Raw genomic sequence first — 19,006 nt, 5'->3', positions numbered from 1 at the left:
CTGTGATGTGCTGTACGATTTGAGTGCCAACTGAAACGTCGATAAAATACTTGTACAGAGCCACAAAGAACTTTCGAAACAAAATTGTAACAAAAGGAAATGTTATTTTTGGTTTTGGATAAAGGTATTACACGAAATACAAAGTGTCACGCGTGAAAACTAAAGATTTTATTGGCGAAAAAGATACTTTGATGGCACGCCACTATGGGTGTTCTTATGGTGGCGCCAGAAGCAAAAAGATTAAGAACTTTTAAACACATAAAATATAATGAGCAAGTTGCTACCACTTTCGCGCTCGAGTTAAGCCATTTAACTGAAATTGGCTTAGATTATTTTTCGCGACCGTCAAGGGACGTGTTTTCCATTACTGTCTATTTGAGAGTTTAAGAACACTGCCACAAATGGTAATTTATCTTTGGCGTTGCCTAACACGGCTTACCCGGTTTCCAACACTAGCCACAAGGTCGCGAAGGGAAATAAATTACTATTTGAAACCAAACGCTTATTCTAGCGCCAATTTCAGTGCTTTATCAAATAAAAGCTTCGTTGATCCTGCGAAAATGTCCTTGACACCCAGAGAATCGGGCGACTACATCATTGAGAATGCCAAGCATGTGCGTGTCCTGCCAGCTGGCATTGAGAAACTAACTCAAGAAATCCTTAAAGCTCTGAAAGAAAAGCGGCTCAGCGTAGAAAACTTTTCGCAACATGAGCTCCATCCCAATCCAGACTCCAATCAACCGGAAGATTATACAAAGGCAGCCGATTGGGTGTTCGTTTTAGACACTTTGAACTTTTGTTTTTGGACGCCCGGTAAGTTAAATGAGCAGAGTAATCATAGAATCTCTTTATCTGAAAAGTTTATCCCACAGATAACTACACCAAATACAAGGTCAATGGATATACCGGCTACTTCGCCTTGTGCGCGGCTGTCAAAAGAGCCATAAACGATGGTGTGGACATAACCAATCCCAAATACTACTCAGAGATAGATCTGAAGACTTTGAAAGAGATATTTCGTTCTGACGACGGGGACACTGAGATTCCCCTGATCCAAAAGCGGGTGGACTGCCTGCACGAAGTTGGACAAATCCTACTGAAGAAATACGATGGACGATTTGAAAATGTAATCAAGGCAGCTGATAAATCAGCAGTGCGTCTGCTGGACCTTATTGTGGAAGAGTTCCCCTGCTTCAGGGATCAAGCGGAGTACGCTGGCAAACGCGTCTCCATTCTCAAGCGAGCTCAGATCCTGGTGGGCGATATATGGTGTTGCTATCAGGGAAAGGGTCTTGGCTACTTCCACGACATTGACAAGATCACCATGTTCGCTGACTACCGCGTACCTCAGGTTTTAGTGCTCTTTGGCAGCTTGGAGTACACCCCGGAACTACTCGAGTTCCTTAAAACCGACACCATCCTCGAGAATGGTGATCCGCGTGAGGTGGAGATCCGAGGAGCCTCCATTTATATCATTGAACGAGTCAGGGACGAAGTGGTGAAGATTCTGAAGGAAAATCACCCGGATATCTCTTTGGATAACGTCAACTCGATCGTGATTGATCAATATCTGTGGGACTATAGACGCCAGCACAACGCTGACCTGGAGCACATCCCGTTCCACAAAGTGCTGAGCATTTACTATTAAATAAAGACGCTGTGGCATTCGTTAAATTGAATTGTCCTTTAATTATCCAGTATAAAAAAGATGGGAGCAATCTACAACTTAACGGGGGCGGTCTTTCCCTTCTGGGCGGCGATGCGCTCGTTGTAGCGCTTCACGGACTCCTCACGGGACAGGTTTCCCTTGCGGGCATAACGCTGGTTGATCAAGAACTTGACGTCCATCTGGTTGGAGGAAATGGAGAATCATTTAGCACAGGTTTTCGGAATATCAGGACATATTTTGATACTTACTCCCAGGGTGGACTCGTGACGCTTACGCATCGGGCGCTTGATGCCATTGCGGTGCGCCTTCTTGTTCTGGTTGTGATTTGTGTGGTTCTTGGACTTGGCCATTTTAAACTACTCCAGCGGCAGCACGAATTTCCAATCAATCAGGTGGTGCACCCAAAAGGAAAATAGAAAATATGATGCGTTAGTACGGAAATAGGCCATTGCGAATGCATTTTTGTCGTTTTGGACACAAAAAAGCTATTAAAATTGAAGTAAAAAGCCACGTGGGGAGCGTCCGTACCTTGCCCGAAACGAGAGGTTAAAAAGAAAGAGGGTTGCCAACCAACGCGAATATACCAATCCCTCAAAGCCCAAGCAGTGTTGGAAAATATTTTTAAAAAAAGCTAAAAAGGCTAAAAAGTGGGAAGATTTTTTAAATCTCACAAGTTTAAACAATTCACTAATAATTTTACGATAGGAGCGCCTATTCATTTAAAAAATTTAAGTCTAAAAAGAAATTGGGAAATGATTAAAAATGTACCTAAAAAATACCCTTAGTACCCTAATCGAATGTGTTATCGATAGGTTTGGCCATTGTTTTCGTTTTGAGGAAATTGTAAACAAATTTTAGGAAAAAGGAATTCAATACAATGCCACTAACTGCAGAAAGTGCTGCTCAACAAATTCAGGTAAACTATAATCAATTTGAGCTGGGATAGGATACCTTAAAATGCTTTATTTATAGGATCGCCTGAAGGACATACAACAGCATATTCATGTTGTGGACGAGGAGCGCCGCCGGGCTGAGAACTCTGTGGGTAGCCTTGTCCGATCCCTTCATGCCACAAATCAGAAGGTAAAACCCTTGCTTAAGGCGAGTTTAATGGAGGCTGCCCAAGAGGAAGCCACAATCCGAGCGGCATTAGCCAAAATACACGAGATCCGCAACATTCGCAATGAAAGAAGGATACAAGGTGCGTATTAATACAAATCCTTTCTCGGGAGTAAGCTATTCTATTCTTCCAGCTCGTAACGCCGGCAATAAGGAGGCTATCCGTCGAGGAGCCCTTATGAAAATGGTCCAGTTATCCGCCCAAACTCTACCGCTGTTCGTAGGCAAACTTGGCGAAAGAGCTCCGGCCTTATGTGGAGCCATACCCGCCGAGGGAAACTATGTGGCTAAAGTGAGTTTCCTTCTTTATCTTATAGTTATTTTATTAAATAACTTATTTCGCGTTAGGTGGGTGACAACGTCGCCGCATTGGCCAAGGGGATAGACGAGGAGGAGAACTGGATCTTGGCAGAGGTCGTCCAGTTTCTTCATCGCCAGAACAAATACGACGTTATCGACATTGATGAAGAGCAAAAGGACAGGCATGTCCTGAGCAAACGCAAAGTTATACCCTTGCCCTTGATGCGGGCTAATCCGGAGACTGATGGACATGCCTTGTTTCCCAAAGACACGGTTGTTATGGCCCTGTATCCGCAGACAACTTGCTTCTACAAGGCCATAGTGCATCGCCTGCCACAGACAGCCACTGAGGACTACGAGGTGCTCTTCGAGGACTCCTCCTACATGAATGGCTATGCAGAACCCCTACCGGTGGCTCAGAGATATGTGATAGCATACAGGCCCACGAAAAAGGGAGCTGGCAGTGGAAGCGGCAATCTTTCATCAGCTTAGGAATAAATTAAAGCTATGTAGATTTATCAAGTTAAGATATTAAGGAAAAAAATATTTTGATCAACTAATAAAAAATAATTTTTATAAAATAAACTAATCTAGTTTACAAACTGAATATTAAACCAACTAAAATTTGAATTTGGTGTCTAGTTATCGATAAATTTCCAGCTGTTGGGACTTATCGATTAAAGCTTTTGCGCAGAATTCCCATTTTAAGGTAACAACAAAGAAAGAACTAAAAACAATGAGTGGAGCGGACGTAGTGGTGCCGAATAATGTTACTGTGCAATCCTCAGATTGCTTTGACATTGTCAAGGTTGCAAGTCTCTTCGAGACAAGTCTCCTGGAGGAGGATGACGTCCAACTGGATGCCTACCTGGCAGCCTACGAGGAGATCATGAAGTGAGTCCTACTCTATTATCCGGAAAGTCAAATGTTAACTTGTTCTGGTGCTTTACAGGTTCTTCCACCTGATGGGCAGTGTCTTCAGCTTTGTGAGCAGCGATGTGCGATCCAAAATAGACATCCTCTATGGCCTGAGGGCCTCGGATACGGAGGAACTGAAAAACTTCGAGACCTTCAAGACCATGCTGGAGTACGAGAAGGAGGCCCAGTTGCTAAACCAAAAAGGCTACGTGTCCGGGAGTCGGACGTTGCTGCGTCTGCATCGTGGATTGGGTGGGTCATGGTATCTGCGGAAACTCGTCACATTTGCTGATTAATTTGTTTGCCTTATCTAGACTTTGTTTACGAGTTCCTCAATAGGGTGCAGGCTTTGGTGGACGACCAAAAGACCTCGGACGTGTGCAAAGCGGCATATGATGAAACTCTGGGCAAGCATCATTCCTTCCTTATCCGTAAGGGCGCTCGCCTGGCCATGTACGCAATGCCCACGAGAGGGGAGCTGCTGAAGAGAGTCTGTACGGATATCCAGATGGCCACGGAGAATCTACCAACAATGCTGGAGCACATGCGGGCCAACTACGACCGGACGGAACAGCTCTACACCCTTCACGACCTGCACAGCTTGCCTTAAAACGAGTACCTAAATCCTTAGTTTTTATGTAGCAAATTTTTCTGTATTTAAACGTAACTTAAAGTATTTGTTTTGTGGCCGCTTAATGTTTTGTTATTTTGCATTCCGGAATGACCGACTGCCCTGAATGTCTTATAATTTTAAGATGCAATGTTTCCAATCAAAACGTTTTTAATGTTTTTCCACAATATCTCTCGCAATTTAACACCATAAAAGCTTTACTCATGAATGAACAACTGCGTTATCTGGGTGTATTGAACTTGTTGGACAAACATAGTTCCCAAAATAATAGCATAATAAGTAGCGAGTACTTGATTAGATAAGTACTTAGTCGTACGGAGTTCTCCCGATCATAAAACCCAGCCACAGGTGGATCTGGTGGTGTTTTATCATAGACTCAAAAACAAAGGATTCTAAAACTCTACGAAATCCGGTCAAAATTTATAGCAGCCAATTAAGATATTTAAAAAATTTCGGGGTGTGCAAATTGCAGTAATGGCCGCCATGACAAGTGCACGGCTAATAGCTCAATCGATTACGTTTCAGACACTATCACTAGCCTCGTATCACTATCAAATGTTGGCCGACAAGTGAGAGTTAAGAGCCAACAAGCGTGCTGCTCTAGTGGACTCTTTATCGCCGGCTATATGGTTGTGCCTTGTGCAAAAATGCCGTGGAAGATGGTGGCTCCGTGGAAGGGTAAATAGTCCGCCGACGTCACCGGTCTGTCTGGACTGGTTAAAAGAAGCCCCGCCTGCCATTTTTGGATCATTTTGAATCCGTCAAGCGTCGCGCCAACAACCTGCCCGAAGAGCCATGGACTCTTCCAAACAAACTAATCCGAGGCGCGAGCCGAATCCGTTCAGCAAGGCCAACATTATCTCAAAGTGGTTGTTCTTGTGAGTGGTGATGACTCTATTTTTTGTGTTTTAGTTAAAAATAAAGCAATAATCTAGTGGTAACCATAAAAACCGGAAGGTGTCAGTTCGAACCCTGACCACATTCAATTAGGGATTACTTTACGACCAATGATAAGGTTAAAGAGCTTCCTGACCTTATCAGGAGTGGCATTTAAGTCACAAAAGCTGTGCGCCTCATTAAGATATTATGGAGTTATCCAGGAGCCAGTGCTTCCAAAATTATGGCTCTGTTTTTGCTAATTTGGATTATTTAAAGTAATATTGTTTTAAGCCAGAAAATAAGCCAAGTTAGCGGGCTATTAAGAGTGAAAGGATATTATTTCACCATACCAATTTCCGAGGTGACCATCGATTGCCTGTTGAGGGTCACGTAGCATTATATGTCCGGGTTTCCGAATCTGACAGTACTAAGTTCTCCCTCCATCCAGCAGATCCCCTGATAAGATATTGATTTACTATCACTGTCTTGACTTCCAGATGGATGACCGGAGTATTCCGCAAGGGCAGGCGGGAGCAGTTGGATGCCAGCAAGTTGTATGAGCATCTGCCCAGCTTCGATAGCGAGTCCTTGACCAAGGACCTTCAGCCTCACTGGGATAAGGAGTCGAAAACGAAGAAGCCCAGTCTGATGAACTTAATATTCCGCGTCTATGGATGGCAGTTTGTTCCAGTTTGTGTCCTGTATTCATTGTTGGAGATGGCTATCCAGTTAGTATTATAATTTAATTTTAAATTAAAACATGAATTAATATTTAATTTATTTCCAGTTCCTTCCAACCTCTACTTTTGGGAGGCCTGATATCCTACTTTGCCTATGGACAGACCACCGTGACAAAGGAGAGTGCCTACTTGTATGCCATGGGCATTGTCCTGTGCTCTCTGGTAACCTCCCTGGTGTTCCACCCGTTCATGTTCTACGTCTTCGCGGTGGGTACTAGGGTGAGGTTGGCCTGTGCCGGCCTGGTTTACCGGAAGTGTCTGCGCGCCTCCGCCAGCAGCGGGGAAGGACTGGGAGCCCTGGCCATATCCGTGATGTCCATCGATCTGTCGCAGTTCGATCTCACCTTTTACTTCTTCCATGATCTCTGGAAGGGACCCGTGGAGGCGTGCATCTTTGGCTACCTGATGTACCGTCAGGTGGGCTGGACGAGTCTGATCGGAATAGCCTTCATCGTCATTTTGATTCCCCTCCAAGCCTGGGCTGCCAAAGCAGCTGCCCACTTTGGCTCCCAGTCGGCGAAGCATCGCGATGAAAGGGTCAAGCTGATGAACGAGATCATCACAGCCATCCAGGTGATAAAGATGTATGCATGGGAGAAGTCCTTCGGCCTGTTGATTGCCAAAGTGCGCCAGTCGGAGGTGAAGGCCATCCGGGGATCCATGAGCATCTACGCGGCCCTGCAGTGCACCAGCATGATCTCCAAGATCTCGCTCTTCCTCAGCCTGGTGTCATATGTATACGTGGGCGATGTGGTGACCTCCAAGAAGGTCTTTATCCTCTCGTCGTACTACAGCTTACTCAACGATTCCCTGCTTCATTACTGGCCAATGGCCATCACCACTTGGGCCCAGACTCTGGTGAGTGCTCGTCGGGTGGTGGAGTTCCTGCTGCAGGTCGAGAAGCCAGAGGAGGAGGGCTGCTGCCGGGACAATCCTGGCCTGCAGCTGGACTCGGAGAAACCCAAGCCGGCGGCGAGTGGACGCCTGCATTGCGTCAAGAGTGAGGTGAAGTCCTTGAGCTTCAGGAACGTAAGCGCCAGTTGGGATAAGCCGAGCATCAAGCATCCCCGAAAGCCGCACATCCATGGCATCTCATTTGGAAGCAAGTCGGATGAGTTTGTTGGCATTGTGGGCAACGTCGGCTCTGGCAAGAGCACCCTGCTCCATGCCATTCTCGGTGAGATCGAGCTGATGCAGGGCCGAGTGGAGATCCATGGTAGGATTAGCTACGCCGCCCAGCAGCCATGGGTCTTCCAGGGAAGCATTCGAGAGAACATCCTGTTTGTGGAGCCCTACGAGGAGCAGCGCTACCGGGCAGTGATTCATGCGTGCCAACTGGAAAGGGATCTGGAGCTGCTGCCCCGCGGAGATGCCACCGTGGTGGGTGAGCGGGGAATCAGTCTGAGTGGTGGACAGAAGGCAAGGATAGCCTTGGCCAGAGCTGTATACCGCCAGGCGGATATCTATCTCTTCGATGATCCCCTGGCTGCGGTGGACTCCCAAGTTGGTAAGCTCCTTATGGACAAGTGCTTCCACCGCCTGCTGGCTGGAAAAATGCGCATCCTCGTTACCCATCATGTGCAGCTTCTGAAAAGTGTGGATAACCTGCTGCTCCTGGAGGGAGGAACCATCACCCAGCAGGGCACCTACGAGAAGCTAAAGGATGTTATCACCCATCACGCAGCCCTGGACCTGGAGGCCATCGAAGCTGACAAGCAGCAGGTGAAGCGGGTTCTCAGCCAGGTGGACAGAACCTCTAAGCTGAGCAAGGGCGAGGAGCAGAAGGAAACCGTTGACGCCAGTGAAGACCCCAATGCGGAGCAGCAGCTCCAGGGAGCCGTGAGCTATGACACCTACAAGGCCTACTTCCGTGCCCTGGGAGCTCCTTTCCTGGTGTGGTTGGTGCTGTCCATGTTCGTGTTCGCCCGCGGATGCCAGGCTCTGATGGACATATTCATCTCCCGCTGGTCCACCTGGGAGGAGGAGCGCGGCTACAATTCTCTCGATGACTACGACGCAACCAGGACAAGGATGGTAATCTACTATTCGGTGCTCCTACTCTTCACCCTGGCTCTTTTCCTGCTCCGGACATTCGGCTTCTTCTTCATGTGCCTCCGCATCTCGTTGAAGTTGCACGATCAGCTCTACCATGGCATCATCCGCGCCTGGATGTACTTCTTCAACGCCAATCCCTCGGGAAGAGTCCTAAACCGATTCTCCAGTGATATTCAGAACGTGGATGTGACCTTGCCGCAGGCCATGATGGATTCCCTTCAGGTAGTTATGGGAGTTCCTTTTCTATATTTCCAATGATTGATTTTGTGTTTTTTGATCCCCAGTTCATCGTGGATGTGGTTGCCGTGTTGGTGATCGTGGCCATTGCCAACTATTGGCTCCTCATCCCAGCAGCTGTCATGGTGATCCTGCTCTACTTGTGCCGGGCTATGTACATTGGAGCCAGTCGAAGTCTGAAGAGGATCGAGAGCTTGAGTAAGTTTTAGATATTCCTCAGGATTTCCAGAAACTAATCACCTATTTTGACCTTCAGCTCGCAGTCCTATCTACTCCCACACGAACCAGACCTTCCATGGCCACACCACCGTCCGATCCATGGATGCTGAGCCGCAGCTGGAGCAGACCTTCCATGTCCACCAGAACACCAACTCCTCTGCCTTGTTCCTCTACGTGAGCGCCAATCGGGCCTTCTCCTTCTGGACGGATCTGATCTGTGTGGTGTACATCCTGGCGGTGACCTTTAGCTTCCTGGTGATCGATCAGAGCTTCTACAGCGGTGACGTGGGTCTGGCCATCACACAGTCCATGACGCTGGTGATCATGTGTCAGTGGGGCATGCGCCAGACGGCGGAGATGGAGAACAACATGACCAGCGTGGAGCGGGTACTGGAGTACGCCCAGATGCCATCGGAGCCGCCGCTGGAGAGTCCCAAGAGTGTGAAGCTGTCTGCGGAGTGGCCACAGGCCGGACATCTTCGTTTCCGAGATCTTCGCATGCGATATGCTCCAGGGGATGCACTTATTCTCAAGGGCTTGAACTTTGAATCCCAGCCGATGGAGAAAATCGGAATTGTGGGCCGCACTGGAGCCGGCAAGTCATCCATTATCCAGGCACTTTTCCGCCTGGCTCTCAACGAAGGAACCATCGAAATCGATGGCCAGGATATAGGCCAACTGGGTCTCCATGATCTGCGTAGTCGAATCTCAATTATTCCCCAGGATCCGGTGCTGTTCTCGGGCACCCTCCGATTCAACCTGGATCCCTTTTCCGAAAAGAGCGACGAGTCCCTGTGGAGTGCTCTAGAGGATGTGAAGCTGAAGAAGCATGTGGCCAGTCTGGAGGGAGGACTGTCATGTCACCTGCAGGATGGTGGCTCCAATTTCAGCATGGGACAGAGGCAACTGGTGTGCCTCGCTCGGGCCATTCTGCGACAGAATCGGGTTCTGGTAATGGACGAAGCTACTGCCAATGTGGATACAGAGTAAGTTTGAAGCTTTTTTATATCCACGACATGGTTGAACTAATATTAATGTCCTTCCAGAACTGACATCCTGATCCAGGAGACCATTCAAACCAAGTTCGCCGACTGCACAGTCCTCACCATCGCCCACAGACTGCACACGGTGATGGACAATGACAGCGTCCTGGTAATGGATGCCGGCCGCATCGTGGAGTTCGGACCACCTCACACCCTCCTGCAGCGCAAGGACGGTCTTCTGTTGAAACTGGTGAACCAAAATGACGCGGCCACTGTGAATTTCCTCAAGAAGATCGCTGCTGAAAGTTTCACGCGAAGAAGCGGAAGGGATTCCAACTCATTAACCAAAGAAGGCCTCGTCGAATGAGGCACAAATCTCACCCAGAAAAAGGAAATCAATTCAGAAATGGGACTGCCTGGCAAGTGGGCAGTCGAATCCAATTTTATTTGGTACCAAAAGTGTACGATAAAGTGTATTTACATAGCAGTAGAATTACGCTATAACTAATGATAGTTCGGCACTTAAAACGAGGAGACTCTGGACACACGCGGGCGCTCACACAGGATTACAAAATATATATATAGGTGTCTATATTTATGTAGGTGTATGTATCAAAAACTGTAAACTCGATGGTTAGATAGCCTAGGATGATGGTAAATATTCCATTTAAAAATAACGTCAGGTGCTGATGTTGATGTCGTATTAAACTAGGATCAGAACCACTCTCTGATATGCTCTCGAATGGAAACAAACGACCTTTATATGTATGAGCTATACAAATACCATGCTATGTACACAGAACAGAAATTAATAAAAAAAATAAATAAGGTCAAACCACATCCGTGTCAACGGGCGTAGTCACTTCTGCTTCCTGCTATTCAATCCGAATCCGATGCGATGACCGGCGCAAGGAGCCACACTCCTTGGCGACCAGTCGACCCAACAGCACCATGGCAATGATATCAGAGACGATGAGCATGTAGAAGACGTTCTGCCACCCGGTGGTGGAGATGAGCCCAGCCAGCAGAGGACCCACAGCCGCTCCAATCGATCCCGTGCCATCGATTATGGCCGTTACGGTGGCCAGGGCATTGGCATTACCCTCCAGGGAGCTGTGCTGTCCCAGTTCCGCGCTCACCGATGTTGTAATCAGGGCGTAAGGCCCATTCACAAAGATGCCAACCACAATCAGTAGCACTACGCTGAACGTCACCGACAATGCTCCGTACTGTTGGTACAGCAGCAGCTGGAACAACACAAACGTGCGTCAGTATCAAGAGTTATCTGCTCACTACCGAGTACTTACAATGGGAGAGGCTATGAACAGCATGCCCGTACAAACGGTGGCCGACATTCCGCTCACGTCGGACAGATAACCCGCAGCTATGGCTCCCACAATGCCTCCCACATCGAAGAGGGTCGACAGATCCGCCGAGAGCTCAGGTCCAAGGGTGCCTGCATAAGAACATAATAATATTATTAGATTTAAATATAATTTAAGGCTAAATAATAATTATTACTGGAAGACTGAATGTACAACGGCAGCCAGTACATGAAGGTGTAGCTGACCAGCTTGGTGAAGAACAGGCAGAGGGAGAACTCCACCACTCCGGGTATGTAGAGAGCATCTGTCAGGCTGATCGGACGGCCATGGCCCCGGCTCTGACTCGGCTGTTGTGGACGGGAGAGGATCGGAGTGCGCTCGGTGGGCGGTGATCTGTAGCTGATCTCCTGCAGAAATAGAAATAGTTAGTTTTTCTTTTCAAAACAAGGACACACGTGTTAAGCGCGAATTATACAAAAGCAAAGACTGGACTGCAACCCTCAAAAACCAAACAGATATGATTGCACTTACGATTTCCGAGTAGCCGTACCCCGTACTGGCCACCAACTATGGCCGGGAAAATGTGAGGATAATTTTGAAATTAAAATTGCAAAGAAATGGGGAGGCGGATGCAGGAGCTACAACGGCGATTAGGGAACTGTAACAGATACTTACGGCATCTTGGTGGCGCACCTGTTCCTCGTCATCCTGCTCCTCATCCGATTCGTTGGCCACGCGTCGCTCCTGCTGCCCAACCTGCGGATAAATGCCGACAATCTCCGGCTGGTCCACCAGGAAAAGGAAGAGCAGGAAGCCCACGGCAGCGATGATGATGCCGGGCACTACGAACGACAACGCCCAGTCGCTTTCTACGTAGTGCGCCGCGATCAGTGTTCCCAAAATGTTTCCAATCGATGTATGACTGTTCCAAATGCCGAAGATCAAGCCTCGCTTAGATTTGCCAAACCATCGACCCACCAACGCCACCACTCCTGGCCAGCCGGTTGTCTGGAAAATGCCGGCTCCGATTTGCGCGACAATGAAGTACCACAGGCTGTGTATGTTCGATGTGCGGGCAATACCAAACATGTAGGTGAACACGCCAGTGAGGATCATGCCCATCGACAGGAAGTATCGCAGGGAAACCCGCTCAGCCACGAATCCTGAGGCGAACATGGCAATGGCGTAGGTGAAGAGAAAAGCTGAATCCAGCATCCCAAAAAGAGTGGTGGCATCGTGTCCATCTGGGGGTGATTGAAAATCAAGTTAAAATCTTTATATTTCATTTAACTTACAAAAAAAAACTTACCAAAAGGAGCATAGCCACACTCCTGCCCCTTGGACACTTGAATGGTGGAACAGTTTCCTTGAAGCACCGATTTAACAACAGATATGGGCTTGCGGGACATATGATAACAGGCATACGCCAAGAAGGTTAGTACGAACACAGACATTTTGTAGCTGGAAGAGTATTAGAAATAGTATTATTAATTCATTTATTAATCTGGCTATGTATCCTATCCCTTTGGTGGACCATACTCACAGCAAATCACGGCGGGCATGGAAACGGGTGCAGCAGTGGCGTGAGAGGCGTTGCACCAGCCGAATGCCCAGGGGCACATCATTGTAGTTGTTGCTCATCTTTCGCGTTCTGGCCGCTCCCCGAGGAGCTCTCTCTCTCATCGACGACTGGCCCGGGCGGAGGAGGAGCTGGGATCGCAAGTGGAAGCCGCTGATCACGTCCCCGATGACGTCCGTGGTGGCTGTTTGGCTGCCGAAAGCTAACTAACTACCTGCAAGAACAAAGGCCGGTTGATCAACAGGTGGTGGTGGTGATGATGAAGCGAAGGGTGGGTTTTGGGAGGTGACTCAGGTACAGATACAGATACATTCGTACTGCCAGGTAGAGTGGCTAAGCAGCTTGAATTTTCGGTGGATAGTTCGGTTGGTAGTTCGCGGTTTTTGGTGGAGTCGCGGAATTATGTTTCAGTTCAATGAGTGTGCCGCTCTTATCGCAAACACATATATGTCTCTGTTAGCACTGTGGTGTAGTTTAATTGTTTACGTAGTCGTTTTTTGTTCAAACTCCGTATCGCAGTTATAAATTGCGTTTCCGCTCGGTCTCTATTCTGCTGTGTTGGCGAAATTTTCCCACTTTGATAGAAGCGTTTTCCTCCCACTTGGTGATAAGGAAAGAGGAACAAACACTTTATCGCAACCTGACAGTTACTTAACCCGAACGCAGCTGCAGAGATTTATCTTTTCAAAGAGCAAATACCATGGAAAAGTTTCCATTATGGAACACAATCTATAGAGTATCCCAAAGTCGATATGCGGCGATTATTTTTCACTTTGTTTGTTGACGCCCACGAATATGTGTAGAATTTAAGCAGAAACTGACAGATTGCCTTCGAGGCGACAATGCGACATTGATAATAAACAATTATTTGGCTTTATTACCGTTGAACAAACACGAAACAGCTGGTAAACATAGCACAGTAACAAAATAACAAAAGGAAATCGCTAAACGTATGCACTCAGTGTGACCAGATTAAAATACTATAAAAATACCACATTTTGTTGATTCTTTTTAGCGCCATCTACAGGGGCCATTTATAAATTGTGCTTGGCAATACTATTCATAACAAGTAACAGAAATTTAAAAAATGAATGCATTTTCAATTTTTTATCTTAGAAAGATCTGTTATTTAAAACTTTATGGATATATACTCGTTTAAGAGATTAAAGTTTTATAAAATGTAATTATTTGATTTCTTAAATAACCCATTTATTACCATTTTAATTAGAAACTAACACTTTTTTTCTAAGAACCCGAGTTAATTGTCAACGTTTTACACGCGACCGGGTGTCCAAATAAACATTACTCACCATGCAATTATTGACACTACTCAGCTCCGGGAAACACAGCTGCCTGCTGCACATGACCTGGCTTTTAAATCAGACCTGACTGAGAGAGGAAAATGGCCAGGTTTTCAACACCCACCTGCTAATTTCCTCTATCGGCTCTTTGCCGACTTGTGAAAATCGAGGCGAGGAAATAAGAACAATTGCAAGTGCTAATCACGGCAGGCAAATACAGTTTCCCCATAATGTATAAATGGCAAAGCCGAGCAAATTGAAGGCACACTTGATAACCTGCAGTCTAAGTTTAAACACCTATAGTTTGATAACAAATAATCCCCACAAAATGCAGTTGAAACCGGTAAGTTATGACTCTTAATCACAAAGATTTCTAAGCTTAATCGACTTAATTCTTTAATTTAAAAAATAGTTTACCTTCCAAATTGTTACCTGCTTTGCTGTGATTGGTTTGGCGTTAGCTTATCCGAAAGACAGACTTACCTTCGCGGAAGAAACGGAAAAAGGCAGTGCACTTAGTGACAGTGATACTATATCTCTGAGATCCAGTGAGGCTCTGGAAAATCTATATGTCTACGAAAGAAGCCTGAGCCGATTTAGAAGAGCTCTAGAAGAGTTGGCTTACGACGAGGCGGCGGATGATATGGAGCTAGCGGAGATTAACGTGTTCCGCCCACTTTTCCGGTACCGTTCTCAGGTGGTGAAGGCCAAAAATCCACAGCAGCAATTTGGTTAAAATTAAAATTGTATAAAATAGATATAAGCCATCGATACCACCACATTCCTCAAGAAATTCATTTAGATTTAAGAGAATAAAAGAACTCATTATTTATATTGTTAAACATTTAAATATTTTATTACTTTATTGTAGTTTATAGTACAAGTTTTGCAGAATTAATATCCACATGTGATTAAGCATATTTACACATCGATCTATATAACGATATTATTGTAATGGGTTTTGGTATTCCATGTTTCTCCACCTTGAGCACTTTAATATGATTGCCTTTCGTGGATGACAGGCTAATTCCTTGCATTGCACTGAATTGGAAGGATGAGGATCCCTAATATATATACTTCTATATAGACACACACACATACACACACGTACTATATATATATTTCACTAAGGAAGACACAAAGAATATTTTGAATTCTAAATATAAATATAAATATAAATATAAATATATGTATGATGGGCATAGGATGCATCCCTTCTCAATCTTTCGGCCAGGCTTTTAAACTAACTTTTGAATAAAGACCCCTGTAAGACTCCCCTAAGCTGTAGAACAGAAAATAACCAAATATTACTTATATTTCATCCACACAGATATATATATATATATATAAATTTTCTGTTTTGTTTGTTTAGATGGATCAACTTTTGGCCCCATCTTGCTCTTTTAAATTGTAAATAGTTAAACTGCTGTCCAGCTTATGAAAAATATTCCCTCTACTAGCATACCACACACGTCTCTGGCTTATTGTTAGAAAAGTTTCTAAAGTAACTAGTTAAGTACATAAGTAGAATATTACTCTGTTACTCTGTTTAGATTAGTAAGTACAGTAGGTTTTTGGTTTTGCTCCTTTCGCTTGGTTCCATAAGTAGTCTCTTCCGGCCTCTCGCACTCTCGCATCTTTATGTTTTACATTAAATTTGATTTAATTTTTGATTATCAGGCTTACACATTACACATTACTAATGGTTGTTTGCTATAGCATTTAGTTACCATACACACATATATAGTTTGGGGAAGGATGGTTGTTTTGTTTTTGGAGAGCTTCGAACCGTTCGAAACCTGTTTACATATTAGATGAGCCCATCGGGTAGCACTTAAATATAAAGCTTTTCCGCTTCACATATCCCTATATGTATACTAATAGCTTATAGCACCTGGAGATTTTCGCAGTGCTTGAACTTGGAGTCCTCCTTGCCCAGGATCCAGGTGAGCATCTGGCGTGCCTTCATGCTAGCCAGCATCACACTCCGGCTCTTGTACCAATGGGCCGGTGAATTGGCATCCCGCGGACCCTGCAATCATCCCAGTTAAAGAAAGTCAGTTAAATCCCATTTTACAGACTCCATCACAGCAGGCATGAGCAGGGGAGGGGCAAAATAACTTATAGACTACGGAAGGATTTGGTTTATTTACATTCGGTTGGCGGAGCATTTTTATGACCCTGCAATATAGTTATTCCATTTCGGGTGCCAATTGAAGTTTGCATTTTTCATGTCCTTCTGCAAAGGACTTGGTATGGGGAATGAATAGAGAGTAGGGGGCATACGAGGAGGGTGAACATCAAACGAACAAACAAACAGTTTTCTTCGAAATAGTTGGACACTTGACACATTTCCTTGTTGGCAAGTTTGCAGAACTTGTCTTGGCAGAAGATCAAGTCAGGGACGGGGTACTACTATATATGTTATATATCTATATACAGTGTCTGTAATAAACAAGGACTACCCGGAAATTATCATGCTGTTCTTAGTTGTGGGAGTTGGGGGATCGAAACTACAAAATACATCAAACAACGATTAGTTTCAGTCCGAGGGGGAATCAATTGGAGTGGAGTACGTTCTGTTCTACTTACCACATCGCCAGTTTTAAGATCAGTCAGACATTTATCAGTTTCTACAGTCTCTACGTTCTTGTTTTCTCTAAATTTGCTTTTGTCTTTAGACTTTTTCGGATTCAGCTGCGAAAGCGATCGATTACAATGATTACACACCAAAAAGTACATGGCCAAGAGTGTGGATAGAGTGGATAGAGATAGAGGAGCGACAACTAGCTAACCAGCTAACTGCAAATGGGTCCTAGGAAGGCTATCCATCAAAGGGTAATGGTGGTCTTACAACCACCTAGAAGGTGGAGGAGGCTCCTTGGCTTACCTGCAGTTGGTTCTGGTCCTTCTTCAGCCGGATCTGGGTGAGAGTACCGGCCAGCAGCTCATCGCAGTTGTGATTTATGCCCACGGAGACCTCGATGAACTTGGCTCCGAATGTACAGGCCAGGCATTTGCCATCTAAGGGGGATAATATATAGTATTAAATTATTATCTTGGTCATCTAATCATAGCTTTGTAGTGCATTGCTTTACTAGAAAAAAAAACAATAGTTTTCAGTCATGTTTGACTTTGGAATTCAAAAGCGAATACATCAACGATGGCGAGCCAAAACCCGGGACCCGGGTCACGACACTTAATTGAGGATGCAAATGGAAATGCAAATGCGGGCAGTACAACGGCTAATTGCTAATTGCCATACTCACCCTGGGCGGAGACGGCGCGTGAGCGGGCCAAATCAATTTTGTTGGCCACCAGGATGGTGGGTCGGTGGCGCAGTAGGTCCATGTCCTGCAGTCGCGATAGTATCTGCTTGGCTCTCGTGAAGGACTCCTTGTCAATGCAGGAGTAGACCACTAGAAACGCATCCGCCTGCTCCAGTTCGTCCTGCAGAAACATACAAAAAAATAAAAAAAAAACGAAATGTTAAGAGTTGAAACACGAAACTCAACAAGTTTACAACATTCTGAGGGGCGGCCCAGTTTCGTGACTGCTGAAAATATTTAATGCCGTGTTTTATTGCATCTGGTCGAGGTGAAATTAAAAGTTCTTAACTGCGCCCCCCCATTCTCGAGTGCAGGCGCGGAGCGAAAATCCAGCCAGCCAGCCAGCCCATCCACCAACCCACTCCTTGGCTTCCTTTTGTTTGGTACTTTTGCATTTTATGCTCGTAAAAATTAAAATTATGGCCACTTGGCATCGCAATAACGAGGCGAGCGCGGAGTGCAAAAAATAAAGTTGCCGACCTGCTCGGACTTTTAATGATGTTCATTTATCTGGCCCATACATTAACGGGTCAGCGGGATGGCTCAATTCGCTGGCCAGGTCCTTTGAATTTCTCCTCAAGGTGCAACTTTCTTTTCATACTTGATTAGCATTGAAATGAGAATCAATTTATGGATGTTTTCTATTTTGTAGTTGCTTTCTTTTTAAAGAAAGTTTTTCTTTTCTGTTCTTATTTAGATTTTTATATTTCTTTCTTAAGGAAAGATCTCTTTAGTTAGTACTTAAAGAATATTATAGATGGAAACTTGGCTTTCCAATTTGGCTTCCTTAAAATATTTTATCTAAAGAGTCATCATCAGTACTACGATGTCTAAAGGTTTATAAAAGATGAAACCCCAAAAAAAATGTCAAGTTTTTGAAACCACTTTAAGAAAATTATTTTTATGAAAATAAGTTATGTATGACTGTCTCTTAGCTGGATGTCCTTAGGGTATATGAAGTGTCCTTTCTCCTGACCAATTCACTTTGTTCTGAGTGACGTTGGCACGTTGGCTTTCTGCCCAGGGTGTTGGCTTCCGATTCGTTGCTCATAAAGCCACGCTGGGCACATCCGGCATTTGTAAATTTGGCACTTTGGACTCCAAGGTGTGCTGGTGCTGGTGATGGTGCTGGTGTGCCTCGACTCCAAGGTTTATGGTCACTTCTTGAGCAATTTATTATTTGTTTTTTGCCTTAACTTTTTGGGGGGAACCATGCACGAGTGCTTTAATTCGCTTGATTCCTGTGTCACATTCCAGAATGGATAAATTGTTGCCATTTCCTTTTGTTTGTCCTCGCCATTGCCGTCGTCATCGTCGTCGCAATCGCCATCGCCATCATCATTCCAATCGTCATCAGCGATTATAATTATCATTATCGTGTTCATTTGTATTGTTTGCCGCAAAAATAAAATAAAATAAGGGGAAAGAAACAACTAACAGGCGGCAAGTATTGGACCGCTGGCCATTTGGCATTTGGCCAGCAATTTGGCGTTTCGATTGCACAGCGGCTCGGCTTTAATTTTTCTATACATATTGATGCACTGGAAAAAATATGCTTCTTTTCAGAATCTACAAGGATTTTTCTTTAAGAGGGTATAGGTCTTAAAAGGAGTACCGGGATATAGTTAAGAGACGGATCTTAAGTTACAATATATCATTCTTGAGAAATACTATATCTTAAATTAACAAAACCCTTCTTTTAGTGTAATTTCTTTTCGACTT

The 19,006-nt window shown here is 45.2% G+C and overlaps 8 protein-coding genes across 13 annotated transcripts in view; 5 read left to right on the top strand and 3 right to left on the bottom strand.

Moving 5' to 3' along the window:
- The first annotated feature begins 401 nt into the window (after positions 1 to 401).
- On the top strand, positions 402 to 1,674 carry LOC6494964 (queuosine salvage protein). The gene is made up of 2 exons (XM_001959281.4): positions 402 to 813; positions 873 to 1,674. Exons 1-2 carry the CDS (start codon positions 402 to 404, stop codon positions 1,646 to 1,648), a joined length of 1,188 nt encoding a protein of 395 aa, XP_001959317.2. The 3' UTR covers positions 1,649 to 1,674.
- LOC6495655 (60S ribosomal protein L29) lies at positions 1,666 to 2,340 on the bottom strand. Its single transcript, XM_001959280.4, has 3 exons — positions 2,198 to 2,340; positions 1,918 to 2,025; positions 1,666 to 1,848 (listed from the first exon to the last, which is right to left on the bottom strand). The coding sequence occupies exons 2-3, from the start codon at positions 2,017 to 2,019 to the stop codon at positions 1,720 to 1,722; spliced, it is 231 nt and encodes a 76-aa protein (XP_001959316.1). The 5' UTR covers positions 2,020 to 2,025; positions 2,198 to 2,340; the 3' UTR covers positions 1,666 to 1,719.
- A 109-nt stretch (positions 2,341 to 2,449) lies between these two features.
- Positions 2,450 to 3,673, top strand: LOC6494965 (SAGA-associated factor 29). The gene is made up of 4 exons (XM_001959279.4): positions 2,450 to 2,585; positions 2,642 to 2,870; positions 2,923 to 3,080; positions 3,137 to 3,673. Exons 1-4 carry the CDS (start codon positions 2,547 to 2,549, stop codon positions 3,578 to 3,580), a joined length of 870 nt encoding a protein of 289 aa, XP_001959315.1. The 5' UTR covers positions 2,450 to 2,546; the 3' UTR covers positions 3,581 to 3,673.
- An 83-nt stretch (positions 3,674 to 3,756) lies between these two features.
- On the top strand, positions 3,757 to 4,845 carry LOC6494966 (ceramide-1-phosphate transfer protein). Its single transcript, XM_001959278.4, has 3 exons — positions 3,757 to 3,982; positions 4,041 to 4,258; positions 4,321 to 4,845. The coding sequence occupies exons 1-3, from the start codon at positions 3,825 to 3,827 to the stop codon at positions 4,614 to 4,616; spliced, it is 672 nt and encodes a 223-aa protein (XP_001959314.1). The 5' UTR covers positions 3,757 to 3,824; the 3' UTR covers positions 4,617 to 4,845.
- A 530-nt stretch (positions 4,846 to 5,375) lies between these two features.
- LOC6494967 (probable multidrug resistance-associated protein lethal(2)03659) lies at positions 5,376 to 10,158 on the top strand. The gene is made up of 6 exons (XM_001959277.4): positions 5,376 to 5,515; positions 6,014 to 6,244; positions 6,304 to 8,533; positions 8,596 to 8,746; positions 8,805 to 9,753; positions 9,814 to 10,158. Exons 1-6 carry the CDS (start codon positions 5,433 to 5,435, stop codon positions 10,115 to 10,117), a joined length of 3,948 nt encoding a protein of 1,315 aa, XP_001959313.1. The 5' UTR covers positions 5,376 to 5,432; the 3' UTR covers positions 10,118 to 10,158.
- Positions 10,150 to 13,630, bottom strand: LOC6495654 (glucose-6-phosphate exchanger SLC37A2). Of its 3 annotated transcripts, none has more exons than XM_001959276.4 (7): positions 13,536 to 13,625; positions 12,619 to 12,868; positions 12,385 to 12,536; positions 11,751 to 12,319; positions 11,272 to 11,482; positions 11,058 to 11,206; positions 10,150 to 10,997 (listed from the first exon to the last, which is right to left on the bottom strand). In XM_001959276.4, exons 2-7 carry the CDS (start codon positions 12,756 to 12,758, stop codon positions 10,626 to 10,628), a joined length of 1,593 nt encoding a protein of 530 aa, XP_001959312.2. In that variant the 5' UTR covers positions 12,759 to 12,868; positions 13,536 to 13,625; the 3' UTR covers positions 10,150 to 10,625. The 3 variants fall into 3 exon arrangements, with proteins under 3 accessions (XP_001959312.2, XP_014763417.1, XP_044571792.1); XM_014907931.3 differs by lacking the exon at positions 13,536 to 13,625 and adding an exon at positions 13,354 to 13,494; XM_044715857.1 differs by lacking the exons at positions 10,150 to 10,997; positions 11,058 to 11,206; positions 11,272 to 11,482 and adding an exon at positions 11,489 to 11,642 and having other exon boundaries at positions 13,536 to 13,630.
- Positions 13,631 to 13,674: 44 nt separating this feature from the next.
- On the top strand, positions 13,675 to 14,797 carry LOC6494968. 2 transcript variants are annotated; one of them, XM_044715858.1, is made up of 3 exons: positions 13,675 to 13,834; positions 13,883 to 14,298; positions 14,368 to 14,797. In XM_044715858.1, exons 2-3 carry the CDS (start codon positions 14,194 to 14,196, stop codon positions 14,689 to 14,691), a joined length of 429 nt encoding a protein of 142 aa, XP_044571793.1. In that variant the 5' UTR covers positions 13,675 to 13,834; positions 13,883 to 14,193; the 3' UTR covers positions 14,692 to 14,797. The 2 variants fall into 2 exon arrangements, with proteins under 2 accessions (XP_044571793.1, XP_001959311.2); XM_001959275.4 differs by having other exon boundaries at positions 13,691 to 13,834; positions 13,905 to 14,298.
- LOC6495653 (GTP-binding protein RAD) overlaps positions 14,784 to 19,006 on the bottom strand; it is a 29,859-nt gene continuing 25,636 nt past the window's right edge. For 2 of the 3 annotated variants that reach the window (XM_014907930.3, XM_032450084.2), the window contains 4 exons: positions 17,225 to 17,405; positions 16,846 to 16,979; positions 16,548 to 16,652; positions 14,784 to 15,987 (listed from right to left, as the gene is read on the bottom strand). In XM_014907930.3, coding sequence (XP_014763416.1) covers positions 15,841 to 15,987; positions 16,548 to 16,652; positions 16,846 to 16,979; positions 17,225 to 17,405 — 567 coding nt within the window. In that variant the 3' untranslated portion in view covers positions 14,784 to 15,840. The remainder of the gene's footprint in view (positions 15,988 to 16,547; positions 16,653 to 16,845; positions 16,980 to 17,224; positions 17,406 to 19,006) is intronic. The other variant, XM_001959274.4, reaches the window with a different exon arrangement.

This window comes from Drosophila ananassae, chromosome 3L (assembly GCF_017639315.1).
Source record: "Drosophila ananassae strain 14024-0371.13 chromosome 3L, ASM1763931v2, whole genome shotgun sequence".
Lineage (NCBI taxonomy): Eukaryota > Metazoa > Arthropoda > Insecta > Diptera > Drosophilidae > Drosophila > Drosophila ananassae.
This window is presented reverse-complemented; position numbering and strand designations above follow the sequence as displayed.